The sequence below is a fragment of the Coptis chinensis genome, chromosome 2 (genome assembly GCF_015680905.1).
Source record: "Coptis chinensis isolate HL-2020 chromosome 2, ASM1568090v1, whole genome shotgun sequence".
Classification (NCBI taxonomy): Eukaryota; Viridiplantae; Streptophyta; class Magnoliopsida; order Ranunculales; family Ranunculaceae; genus Coptis; species Coptis chinensis.
The window spans coordinates 62085156-62097677 of NC_141457.1; the positions used below are offsets into that span (position 1 = coordinate 62085156).

The following is a 12522-nucleotide window of genomic DNA, read 5'->3' on the forward strand; positions in this document are numbered from 1 at the left end:
GATATATATCGGATATATCCATTTTTTTTGTGACTAGTCAAAATTTTGTTTTGTATGTCGATATATCGGAAATATCGTCTATTATATCGGAAATATCGATAATATATAAGTCAAAGTCAACAATATTTGGTCAAAGTCAACAATATCGGTCAAAGTCAATAATTTATATTGTATATATCGGTTGATATATATCGTTATATTGGAAATTCTGATATATATCGGGAAAAAAAAGTTCTATATTCGATAGATATATATCGAAAATATCGATATCGGTGTACTAAAATACCGATATATATCGGTGATATATCGGATATATCGGTGATATTTTGGTCCATGCTTAGAATTGCTCACTTGTAAGTTGTATGTTGTAATATCCTAAATAAAACTGGTCACTCATGTGTCAGAAATTGTTTTTACTTTTAAATTTTGAGAAAATGACGATCATTTCAAAATGGTTTCTCCCTTTCTTTACACCCCCCCCACACACCCCACACTGGTAATATGATTTGCTCTGCAGTTGTTTGTGATCAGGACATTCAAGCTTCTACAATCATTATGCACCAAGTTCTAATACCTCCAAAAGCATGTAGTACTTCCAGAAACTGCGGGATCTTATGGAGATTTAAGTGGGAACCCTTTAATGGAGATAGTAGGATTGTAGGAAGACGGATATAGATTGTTTCTCGTCAACAAGTTCCACAAAACAGAACTTCATTGTTGCATTAATTGGAAATGAAAATATCCATCTTCTGATTGATTGCTACAATCTTCTTGCTGGTAATAAAATCAAACTCCTACTTTGTTGCAAGGGAATAAGTTTGACTGTGTCTACAATCCAAGGGAAAATGTATAGCAGTCGATGTATCTTGAAATAAAAAATGTAACAAATTGCAAAATTTAAAAGTCGTGCATAAATTACTTGATACAAGAATCCGCACTATCAACTATTAGTTAAAATAAAACCACAGCTGTGAAAAGAATCAAGTTCCAAAGTAAGTACAAAGATGAACCTAAACCAGAGAAAATTTTAAACAAGTCCTATCCATCTCAATCTTCCTCTTCCCCCTCATTCTCAGCAATGTTGAAGTACCGCAGCTCATAAACATTACGTTCTTTGTTGGAAGCAATCACACGAAGCCAGTCTCTTACATTGTGTTTCTTCAAGTACTTCTTTGTTAGGTACTTCAGATACCTGAACAACAAAAGAAATAGTAATTAATTCCCAGTTTCCAATGACAATGTATACTTAGAAGCTAATTCAGCAGCACTTGAAAGCCAGACAGAACGGAACAAAAAGTAGTATAGACGAACACTCTCAAAAGTCTACAGAAGATTTGAAAACTTTGCAAAACAAACCATGTCAAAATTCCGATGCCTGCACAGTAGCATATATTGCCAACAAAGGTCTCCAACACATCAGTAAAGCAAAGAAAAAATCCCATGCTTACTGATCGGAAACTGAACTTCATCTTGACAATATAAAGATTGCGAATGAAAACAAATATGTGCCCGGGTAAATGCTCAGAAAAATATATACTAAATTTGATAAGCAAATGGTCGATCCTGCCGTCTAAGCAAGAAAACAGATAAGGGGCAGGGAGACACATGCACAGACAAGCCCCAGAAAGTCATAAATTAATCAGGGTAACGAATAACTATCTCATATTGTCTGCAATATAATAGGCCGTGTAAATATATGCAAATACTAAACATGGACCGGGCAGTCATTCTTCATTCTTCACAGCGGACACTCCTCTTATTGTTAAAGAATATGATCAGTAGTACCTACAAAAGCTAGTAGCAGATGTAATAATGCCCCTGGAGTATATCACTTAGCTTAAACCACTATACCCTCCCTTCAACAATACTGAAAGACATGTTTCCCCGTAGTGAAAGCTATTGCTTCCTTGGACCCGCATCCACGCTGTCTCCTGCTTCGCATAACCAAGTCTTAAAATGCATTTCTCCCTCTCAAAGTGCACCCCATCCGAACTCATCAGAGGACCAGAGATTCTGTAGACTATAGCTGCCTCCAGTGGACATCCTGAAGTAAACTCTGACCTTCTACCTAAGAACAATGGCTATGCTAAACACCTACCACGCTCTCCACCATTTATATAAAGCGATCAACCTGGGATCTCCAATTTGGAAAAACAGTGACTAAAGACTCCCAAGTCCCATCTGCACAGTATTCTAGGGGCATCATGGAATATAAACATAGGTAGTTATTGTAAATTTTTTTAACAGTCGTATTGAAGGCAGTTAAAACACAGACGTACGTACGTACCGCTTGGAGAAGTTGGTGTCAGAAGTAACAGAGATTTTGTTCCTGTGACGTGCAATACTAACAACGTCACCAAGTGCACCAACTTTAATCCTCTCTTGTAGAAACTTTTCCAGTGATGCAATGTCCATTATCTTATCTTCCACCGGTTTCCCACAGTCAATAACGAACGTTGCTGTTTTCTTCTTTCCACTCTTGTTGCCTCCCACTCCACCTCCACTCGTCATCTTCACTACACAGTTTTTCAAGCGCCGCGAGAAAGAAAGAAACGCCTTTTGGGGTTTATAATACTTTGTTTTATTACTACTACTAGGGTTTTTGTTTTTTCAAGGCACCCCACATCTCCAATGGGGCACCCCAAATCTTTACAAAAGTTTTTCTACTGGCCTAGGTAACAGTTACAAATTTGTAAAGCATGGGGGGGAATTCTCCAGTTCATGATATACCAATTTGTAAAAATTCACATGCCATTGGTTCAACTGATGTTTCAACAATGTTAATGGTCAGTTGGAATCACGTGTGTTTCTTTTTTTGTTCGCATAATTAAATTGAGATTATCTTTTTTTCTAATGGTTCTCTACCTAAGTCTGATACAGAGAGTCATAAACTCATAACAATCATTAAAACATAAAAATATATGGTATATAGCTAACCTTACAAAAAAATTTAGGGTCAACGAGTATTATCCCCCACTAGATGACCAACACGGTCAACCCAAGTTGACTTTTTTAATTGACTCATCTAGTGAGAGGGGGTAATATTAGTTAACCCAAAAATTTATGAGTTTTGTTTAATTCTTGTGGGCTATATTTTTACAAATGTTATTATTTATTTTTATAAAAGTTTATGTTAGAATGAAACAATTACTACTTATTTTACGACTACAATTTTGAATTTTATGTTGAATTTATATAACTCTCCCTCTCTCCCCCTCTCGTATTAAACTAGCAAGTGTAGCTAAAGGAAACAAGTGAAAAACACTTCTACCTCCTGCTCTCACTCTTTTCACGTGTTCTGTCTTCTCTTGAAATAAGAAATCTTATGCTGCAAAATGCAAAGTCGTTATTTGCTTTCTTATTCTTAGCAAGTAACAACACTACCAACTACCCATTGATTTATACAAGCTTGAAAATTCTTGAATAATCAAGTCCTGTAGGTGTCATTTCTTTGATTTGACAAACACCATACCCAGATAAATAAATAAAAACCAGTTAATAAGAGCAACCCAGACTTGAAGTTGCATTGATCACTCGAACTTTTGAATTTCAATTACCAATTTCGTGCATAGTGTATATATAAAATAAAAATTAACACGTACTGGATAAGATAGGATTGATGACGCCGCTAGGAAGAAAGAGAGAACAACACATAAATAATTGATTCCTAAACCATTATACTCTTTTTTGTGCTACCAGTGAATTTACTCTACAACTGGTTAACAATTCATTCCCACCCTGGAATCATGTAGTAAATTTGTGAATTACTCCACAACACAATTCCACAAGTTAACCAGTGAATTTACTCTACAACTGGTTAACAATTCATTCCCACCCTGGAATCATGTAGTAAATTTGTGAATTACTCCACAACACAATTCCACAAGTTATTAGAGTGATACACCAGCGATTAATACTTCGAAATATATGTCCACACAAGTTCGTCTCTACAAGTTGATTGATATTAAAGCAACACTATGTCATCAATATTTCATGTCTTATTTGTGTTGAACTGTTGATAAGATATGTCATTGCTTTAATAGAATATATTAATTTATTAGAAGATGCAATGTGCTATCAGAGAAATAAACATCCCTCCTCCCCACAATTTGGTATTTAGAATTGAAGTTGTTTTCCAAACGAAATTGGATTCAGATTCAACCCAAATGAAAAAAAATAAAATAAAGGTCTTGAATATTCAAATATATAGAGAGATAAAATTGTGGTGTATTGAACTTCTCACAAGGCGTCGAGAGCATGGAGAAGAAGAAAAAGACAATGGGGAGAGGAGGAAAGAAATACATAAAATAAAAGAAAGTGGAGTGAAAGAGAAGAGGGAGGCGGAAAGAGAAATTGAAATAGTTTCATTTTTGGTCCGTGGGACCCAGTTCTTATTTATAATTTGGTAAGAGAAAGTGTAATAAAGAAGGAGGCACGTGAGATTTCTTTTTTGTGTTTGAGTCCGTTCACGTCCGCATTTTATCAGTCCGCTTTAGAGCCAACCTGTATATATATATATATACTTTTCTCATTCATGCAGACTCATCTCTGCCTTGGTTATTTGTAGGAAAATTTTGAGATAGATCCTAATTAAGTTTAATAAAAAAAGATTGCAGCAATGTAGTAAGATGTGGCGGAAATTTAAGAATTATTGCACAAAATATTTTGTTGTACCTTACATAGATGACCCTGATCTAATGACCAAAAATCTATCCGAATGTTAAGAAGCAAGATTGGGAGAAATTTGTAAAAATAAGGTTATCGAAAGAGTTCCAGGTATATATTTGTCATTTCCTTTGAATTTTCATTTCTAATAACTTTATAATTTTATTAAGGTGTGATAAACTAATATATATAGTATTTTCATTTGGGTTGTTAGGAACTAAGCAAGTTATATTCAATTGGAAAGAAGAAACATGAACAAGTATAACTATCGACTAAGCAAATTAGGTTATGATGGCTTTGTCGATAAGATGGTAAGTAGATGTTATATTTAAGTTTGTAAGATAAAACCAACGTAGGTAATCTAATATTGCTTGGTTGGTTTGGTTATTTGTAATTGATAATAGAGAGCAGCTGGAATACCTATTGATGAAGATGATAGATCGCTTTTGTGGCATTTAGCTCGACAAGACAAAAGTGGTGAATATGTTGATGATGCCACAAGGGATGTAGTTCAAAAGATTGTAAGAATCATGCATGCAGTTGGTTGCTTCTCATTTTTTATTAAAGATAGCACATTTGTAGAGTCTGTTTGGGCATGGATCCTCTTGATGTTGTAGTCTTTATTTATTGTATTTTTCATTATATATTTGATTCTATCTTGAAAATAATGAGAATGAAACAAATACATTTTCAGTGTGATCAATACATCAAATATGTCCAAAAAAAAGAGAAAGATGAATCCAAATCCAAATTGAAACTATATATGTGACAATAAGCTTAGTTTCTTTGGAATAAAATACAAAGTATCTTCCAATTTGTGTATATACATGTGTTAATGCAAGTGTTAATTAATTATGTGTAGTGCCCACAACAACAAGAGGGGATTGTATGCGAATATATTATGTATAGCGCTTTATGCGAGATTTAGTGGAGGATCCTGGTCCACCACTCAAAAAGAATATGACTGTAAATTAGCATTATTTTTCATATAGTCTTAGATAGCTTATAAATTGGTGCATGTGTAAATATGGTAGGCAATGCATTGCCTACATTATTCATTTTCATGATATTTATAATATATTTTTCGTTGAAAAGGTATTTGGAGTATGTTCTCTAGCAAGAAGAGTTACACCACTGAAATAGATGAACCTCGTCTTGAATTTATCGACTTTATCCAACAATTTATCTAAGTAGTTAATTTGGATAAGTGGGCTTCCATATTTTCCCTTTCTTTATGCATGTATATATACTTTTCTTATTGATTTTTTTTTCTTACTTGTGCAATATACCCTTCTTGATTCACTTGTTTTTTTATTTTATATATTAGTCATAGTGGAATGAGGACTTCATGATGCAGATGCATGGATCGATTAACAGATAAATATATGGCAGCTAGGTTGTTTGGTGTTGAATTGGAAGTGCGCACAACAAGCTAAGATATGGCTAGGATAGCGTTAGTTGGCGTCATATAGTTTTTTGTTTGTTTTGTTTTATTGTGCTTATTTTGGTATTGGAATGACTTATTTTGTTGGGAGTCAAACTGGATGATAGATACTAGGTCTGATCCATGAAATCAATAGAAATTAATTGTTTTGAATGTTGTTTCTTTTTTTCCGAGTGGATGTTGTTTCCATATCATAAAGCAGGTTAAAGCGATTTTGGTTGTGATGTTTTGATAAATGTATGTGGATGTTATTTCTGTCATAAAGCAGGTTAATTGGATTTTGGTTATGACGTATATGATGCAGATTGAGAAATTAATATGATCGAATACAAAAATGAGAAAAGGTTTTAAAAAAAAATTATGCTCATTTATCTCACTTTTAGAAAAAGTGACATAATATCTATTAAAAGTGACACTGTCACCTTTTTTTTTTCTTTTTCATACGAGTTACATTGAGTTGATTCCCAAAAGTAGGGGTGTGCACGGGTCGGTTTTGGAGTATATCCGACCACCAAACCGATCTTGTCTGTTTCTGTGCTACAAGAACCGAACCGATGTTTTAGATTTAACCGACCTGAAACCGAACCGACCAATTTCTAATCTAACCGATATCCGATCCGAACCGATTGTTTGACGGTTTTAACCGATATCAACTGAACGGACTCGACAAATATGTGCTGCCAATTCTCTTGATGAATTTCGAAAATTAAATTAAATTCTCTCAACTTGTAGACCGAACACAGTTAAAATTAGATAGAGAAAAATAAAAATAAATGAGATAAAGAGAAAAAAAAAAGATGAAATAGATGAACTAGAAAAGAGAGAGATAAAGGAAAGTAGAGATTTGTTAATGGTGATGAACTGGTGGCGGCTAGATTAGAAGTGAAAGTGATGAAGGTTATAAGGGTTATATACGGGGGCATAAGGGGAATTATGTTTTATTTTAAATTTGGGTTGGATTGTGGTCAAAAAGTGAATTGAAAAGAGTGGACATGTGGTGACAAACACACGAGTGCAAAAAGTTGACATTGACGTTAGTTTCTTTTATTCATATTTCATGGTATACTAGATTTTGGACCCGGGCATACGCCCGAGATCTATTAAATATTTTGTGTGCTGAAAAGGCTTTACAAAATGTCTTACACAAATTTTCGAATCAGAATATATTTTTATTAAAAATAAACCGAAATACGTTTAATGACTAGCGATTATGGTGCATAAGTACTTGAAAACTAATGGATCAAATTGAGATAGTCCCTTCTCTTTGTGGTTTAGGATATTAATATGTAATTTTCAAATAGAATTATCTTAAACTCGATCTAGCTTGTATAATAGTTTTATTAGATTTATGGTGATTTAGCGGTAAATTTTTGAATCAGAATATATTTTTACTGAAAATAAACCAAACTACATTAATGAGCAACGATTATGGTGCATAAGTACTTGGAAACTAAGGGATCAAATTGATATAGCATATTCACTTTGTGGTTTAGAATATTAATCCGTAATTTTCAAATAAAATTATCTTAAACTCGATTTAGTTTGTATAATAGTTTTCTTAGATTTATGGTGATTTAGCGGCAAATTTTCGAATCAGAATATATTTTTATTGAAAATAAACCAAAATACATTAATGAGGAACGATTATGGTGCATAAGTACTTAGAAACTAAGGGATTAAATTGAGATAGCCTCTTTACTTTGTTGTTTAGAATATTAATCCGTAATTTTCAAATGAAATTATCTTAAACTTGATCTAGCTTGTATATGATCTTAGCACTTTTCAGTGTTTTTAGAAATTTACTTACTACGTGCTAAAACTCAATAATTCCTTACTCACTGTTTTTCTTTTAGAATGTCAATCTAGTTCGAGTAGGGATTTCGTTCCAACTTCTAAGACAAGAATCTAAACGATCACAACTGAAATCTACACCTTGGAGAACTAAGTGAGAAGGATTTGATAGATAGATTTTTTTTTTAACACAAGTTATCTAAAATTTGTAAGTTTGTTTTGTAGTTAAATGAAAGAGAGAGAAAGATAGGGAAGGATTAATCCTACTCATGCAAGGCCTAGCTACAAGTCTTTTAGAAACAGGTCACTGCCATCTCAAATCCCTAACATAATATACATATCTCTAAACATATCATGCTAGCATGTGCAATTGAAATGATATTTCATCTCTGAAATATCATTCCAACTCCTAGTTCTACTTTACAATAGTTGATCAGATATTTGTCAATCTCTGTCATTTTGGGACAGGATAAAAAATAGAACCTAAGTTTTTTAAGTAGTGATTTTGGAATCCTAAATTTGTAGCCTGATTCTCACATGAGCATCATTAACCCTCCCCTTGGGAGAGTTTTAGCTCATGATCCTAGGATTTGATTAAAACTACAAGTAAGATAAATAAAAAGAGATAGAAAGAAGAAATGAATACAAAACCAACTAATTACCTAAGGAAAACAGAAGTTTTTATTCAAGAACTAGAAGGTGTAGTCCTCCATTAACAATAATAGAAATGAATACAAAGCCAACTTCATTTTGCTATTTAATAATAGAAGTTTGATTGAAGTTGTATGAGATTGCCTAATAAGGTGAAGTTCATATATATTGAAGCTACTTGAATAACAAGGAGTTCCCAATCATACGGAAAGAGATAAGATAAACACCATTTTAAATGCAAAACTGTACTTATCGAGACATTCCCACAACATATAACCCAACTATGTTTTGAGGTTAGTTCAATGCATTTGCATTCAGTTTCTGATTTTCCATTATTTATATTTTGAGGTTAGTTCAATGTAGTTGCATCCAATTTCCAATTCCCGTTATTTATTTTTTGAGATCAGTTCAATGCAGTTGCATTAAGTTTCCGATTTCTCGTTAATTATTGTTTGAGGTTAGTTCAATGAGTTTGCATTCAATTTCTGATTTCCCGTTAATTATTTCTTGAGGTTTTGCATCTGGTTTATTTTTTGAGATTAGTTCAGTGCAGTTGCATCCGGTTTCCGATTTCCCGTTAATTATTTTTGAGATTAGTTCCACGCATTTGCATTATGTTTCCAATTTATAATTAATTTTTCTTTGAGGTTAGTTCAATGCAGCACGTTACATCTAGTTTTCGATTTCCCGTTAATTTAATCTTTGAGGGCTAGCTCAGTGCATTTGCCTCCAGTTTATGATTTTTCGACAATTATTTTTTGATGTTAGTTTGATGTATTTGCACCCAAGTTTTGATTTTCTGTTAATTATTCTTTGGGGTTAGTTTAATGCAGTTGTATTCATATTTTGATTTTCTATTAATTATTTTTTAAGATTAGTTTAATGCTTGCATTTACATCCAGTTTCTGATTTTCTGTTAAATATTATTTGAGATTAGTTCAATGCATTTGCATCCAGTTTTTGGTTCCCCATTAATTGTTTTTTGACGTTAGTTTCATTCAGTATTATATATATTTTAAAATATTTGTCATTATTGCTTTGTCGTTATTTTTTTTTTATTTTCTATTATATATTTTGTGATGTTATTTTTTGTAAAATTGTTTTTAACTATGTTTTGAGGCCGTGTTAAGGATAATTTCTAAATAAGTCGGTGTTTTATCATAGACACTAAAATTGTATGATTTGTAATAGGGAATTAGTTTCTACAAATCACCTATTTTTTTTAGCAATTTTTTTTATTTGATCAAATATATAAGAATTTGAACATTAAAAGTGTTTGATTCTATTTTTTAGCAAATTTTTTTATTTGATAAAATATATAAGAATTGAAAATACATTCAAACTCTCTAAATATAAGAATTAGAAATACACTCAAACTCTCCAGAGAGATTCCATGTACGTGGGATTGTAGGCTATTAATTAGAAAATAATATCTTTCATATTAGAGTGCCACATAGGATAGAGAAAATACTAACTCTCATATTATAGTGCCACATAGGAGAGAGAAAATCCTCCTTTAAAGGTCTCTGCTTTAGTATATAGATAGTATATGTACACATGTGCGGGTGGTCGGGTCAGTTATTTTTGAATTTTACAAATTCAACTGACAACTGAACCGACATAATCGGTTTTGCAAATTATAAAACCGAACTGAACTGATATTAATGGATAACCGACCCGTATGACTTGGTTCGAGTTGGGTCGGTTCTATCGGGTATGGTGGATTTTTGCACACCCCTATCCAAAAGTGACACAAGAAGTGGGGGGCTTTTGTGACGTTTTTCACATACTTATGTCATGCTCTGGTCTAAGTGACACAACTAGTACACTTAATGTGTCGTTTTTGACAAACCATGTGATGCTCTTTCTTAAAAATGACACAAAAAGCTATTCTTAAGTGTTATTTTATTAACAGAAAGTGATACATTTAGTAAGACTTGTGTATCACTTTTGTTTGAACTTTATGTGTCGGGAGTTGTTAGGTCACTTCAGAATTAATTTCAAAAGTGAGACAAGTGACTTCTTGTGTCACTTAAAAAAGGGCACAAAAAGCCCTTCATATAGTAGTGTTTGTTTTTCTTTAAGTTCTTTTTTTTTCTTTTTTTTTGGAGTACACAGTACACTTAGAATTTTGAGTTATCTTCATAATGTTGGTGGTAGAGACTAATTGTTGTAACTTTGGAGGTAATTGCTAAGATGCTATCAGCAACAATGCAACAGGCATGTACTAATAAGTGTACCTTAGAAAAATGTGCAAGAACTTGCTTTGATTGGGGAGTGGAGTTTTCAAATACCTTTTGAAGCCATCAAACACAACCAAACCCAAACCCTAGTAATGAACATCAAATACTTGACCACACCTTTTGACGTCTTAGGTAACGTTTCAACTCGTCGAGTTCCTCCTCTATTAATAGTTGTGAGGTGCTTATTGTTTTCTTTGCAGGTGGTTTGTTGACCTTAGGAGTGTTTCTCTTGCCTATGTTAGTTTTATACTTGTTTTGCTTGTTTATACTTCTTTGTTAAATAACAATACTTATATTTTACTCTTTTAGTAATGTTTTCCCCTATTTGTTGTTTGTTAATTGTTAAATGTGGTTCACAAATCGATTTTGATTTATAGTCAAAGAAAAATATAAAACTAATCTTCATAATGTAGATCCATTTTTTTTTCTACATATCAGACGCGTTAAATCTACACAAAACTTATTCACTTTGCCATATATACTTATGCAATAATGCTTATATATGCTGGACTTTGCTCGCTCTGGTATTTATATGCATATTTTTTTGCTTATATTGTAGATTTTAATTTTCTTATGTTTTGAGTATTGATATAATTTTTGGTAAACTTAGTTCTATTATGTTTTGTATGAAATCAGGTATGTGATGTCATCTGTGTCAATGAATCACCAACTCCTGGTTTTGTTAAACTCAATGGGGCGGGCATAGTGATTAAGTTTGTCTATTTGGGGATTTGTAAATTTAAAATGAGGTATATTTGTGTGGTATTATTCCAATCACTATTTATTTTATTGATTATTACTCATATTTTCTCTAAATTGTGACAGTCTTTTTTTTATGTAAATTTGTGAGACTATTGACAAAATTATTGTGGCCTAGAAGTTCAAGGGAGGCATTGTATTAGCTTGTCCAAAACAATATCATGGTAGTCAAGCTATTTGAGGTGGCATCCACCATTTATTTTGTTTGTTGGAATTGGTTTGTAAGAAACAAACTTACAAACTATCAAAAAGTATAATAGATGAGAAATGTGAACTTGACGACAATAACAAAGTATTGGCATAGCGGAGAATTTGTTATTGCTATTATAGACTAGACTAGCTTTCGAACCCGTCCTACAAACGGGTGTCATTATGTAAATTACTCTGAGAAATAATTGCAACTATTTATGCAACTAGAGCTATGAGATGTGAATATTGTGTTGATTACACATCCAAATTTCTTATAACGTGAAAACCCTACTCTCCATGAAAATAAATAACACACTTTTGATTAAATTCTTCAACTTTTTGCTACTGTTTAAGAATAGAAGTTTGATAAAAGTTTTGTAAGAATGCCCAATGAAGCGAATATCATATTGAAACTACTTGAATAGAAAAACATTATCAATCATATATATGAAAAGAGATATAATAAACACCATTTTAAATGCAAAACTATATTTGTTGAGACATTCCCACTATATATAATACAAATATATTTTGAGGTTAGTTTAATACATTTGCATCTAGTTTCCAATTTCCTGTTAATTATTTTTTGAATGTATCTAGCTTCCGATTTTCCGTTAATTATTCTTTGAGGTTAGTTCGATGCATTTATATTCAGTTTTTGATTTTCCGTTAATTATTCTTAGAGTTTAGTTCGATGCATTTGCATCCAGTTTCCGATTTTCCGTTAATTATTCTTTGAGGTTAGCTCGATGCAGTTGCATCCAGTTTCCGATTTCCCAT

General features: G+C 32.5%; 1 protein-coding gene across 1 annotated transcript; it reads right to left on the minus strand.

The window, feature by feature from the left end:
- Positions 1–935: 935 nt before the first annotated feature.
- On the minus strand, positions 936–2578 carry LOC147517012 (large ribosomal subunit protein eL22z-like). The gene is made up of 2 exons (XM_086589449.1): positions 2288–2578; positions 936–1192 (listed from the first exon to the last, which is right to left on the minus strand). Exons 1-2 carry the CDS (start codon positions 2509–2511, stop codon positions 1048–1050), a joined length of 369 nt encoding a protein of 122 aa, XP_086445575.1. The 5' UTR covers positions 2512–2578; the 3' UTR covers positions 936–1047.
- Between the last annotated feature and the right edge of the window lie 9944 nt (positions 2579–12522).

Bases quoted from the DNA above. Each gene is read 5' to 3' on its own strand.
- LOC147517012 (XM_086589449.1), bottom strand. From the start codon at position 2,511: ATGACGAGTGGAGGTGGAGTGGGAGGCAACAAGAGTGGAAAGAAGAAA. The intron at 1,193-2,287 runs GTACGTACGTAC...TTTGTTGTTCAG, and splicing joins GACACCAACTTCTCCAAGCG to GTATCTGAAGTACCTAACAA.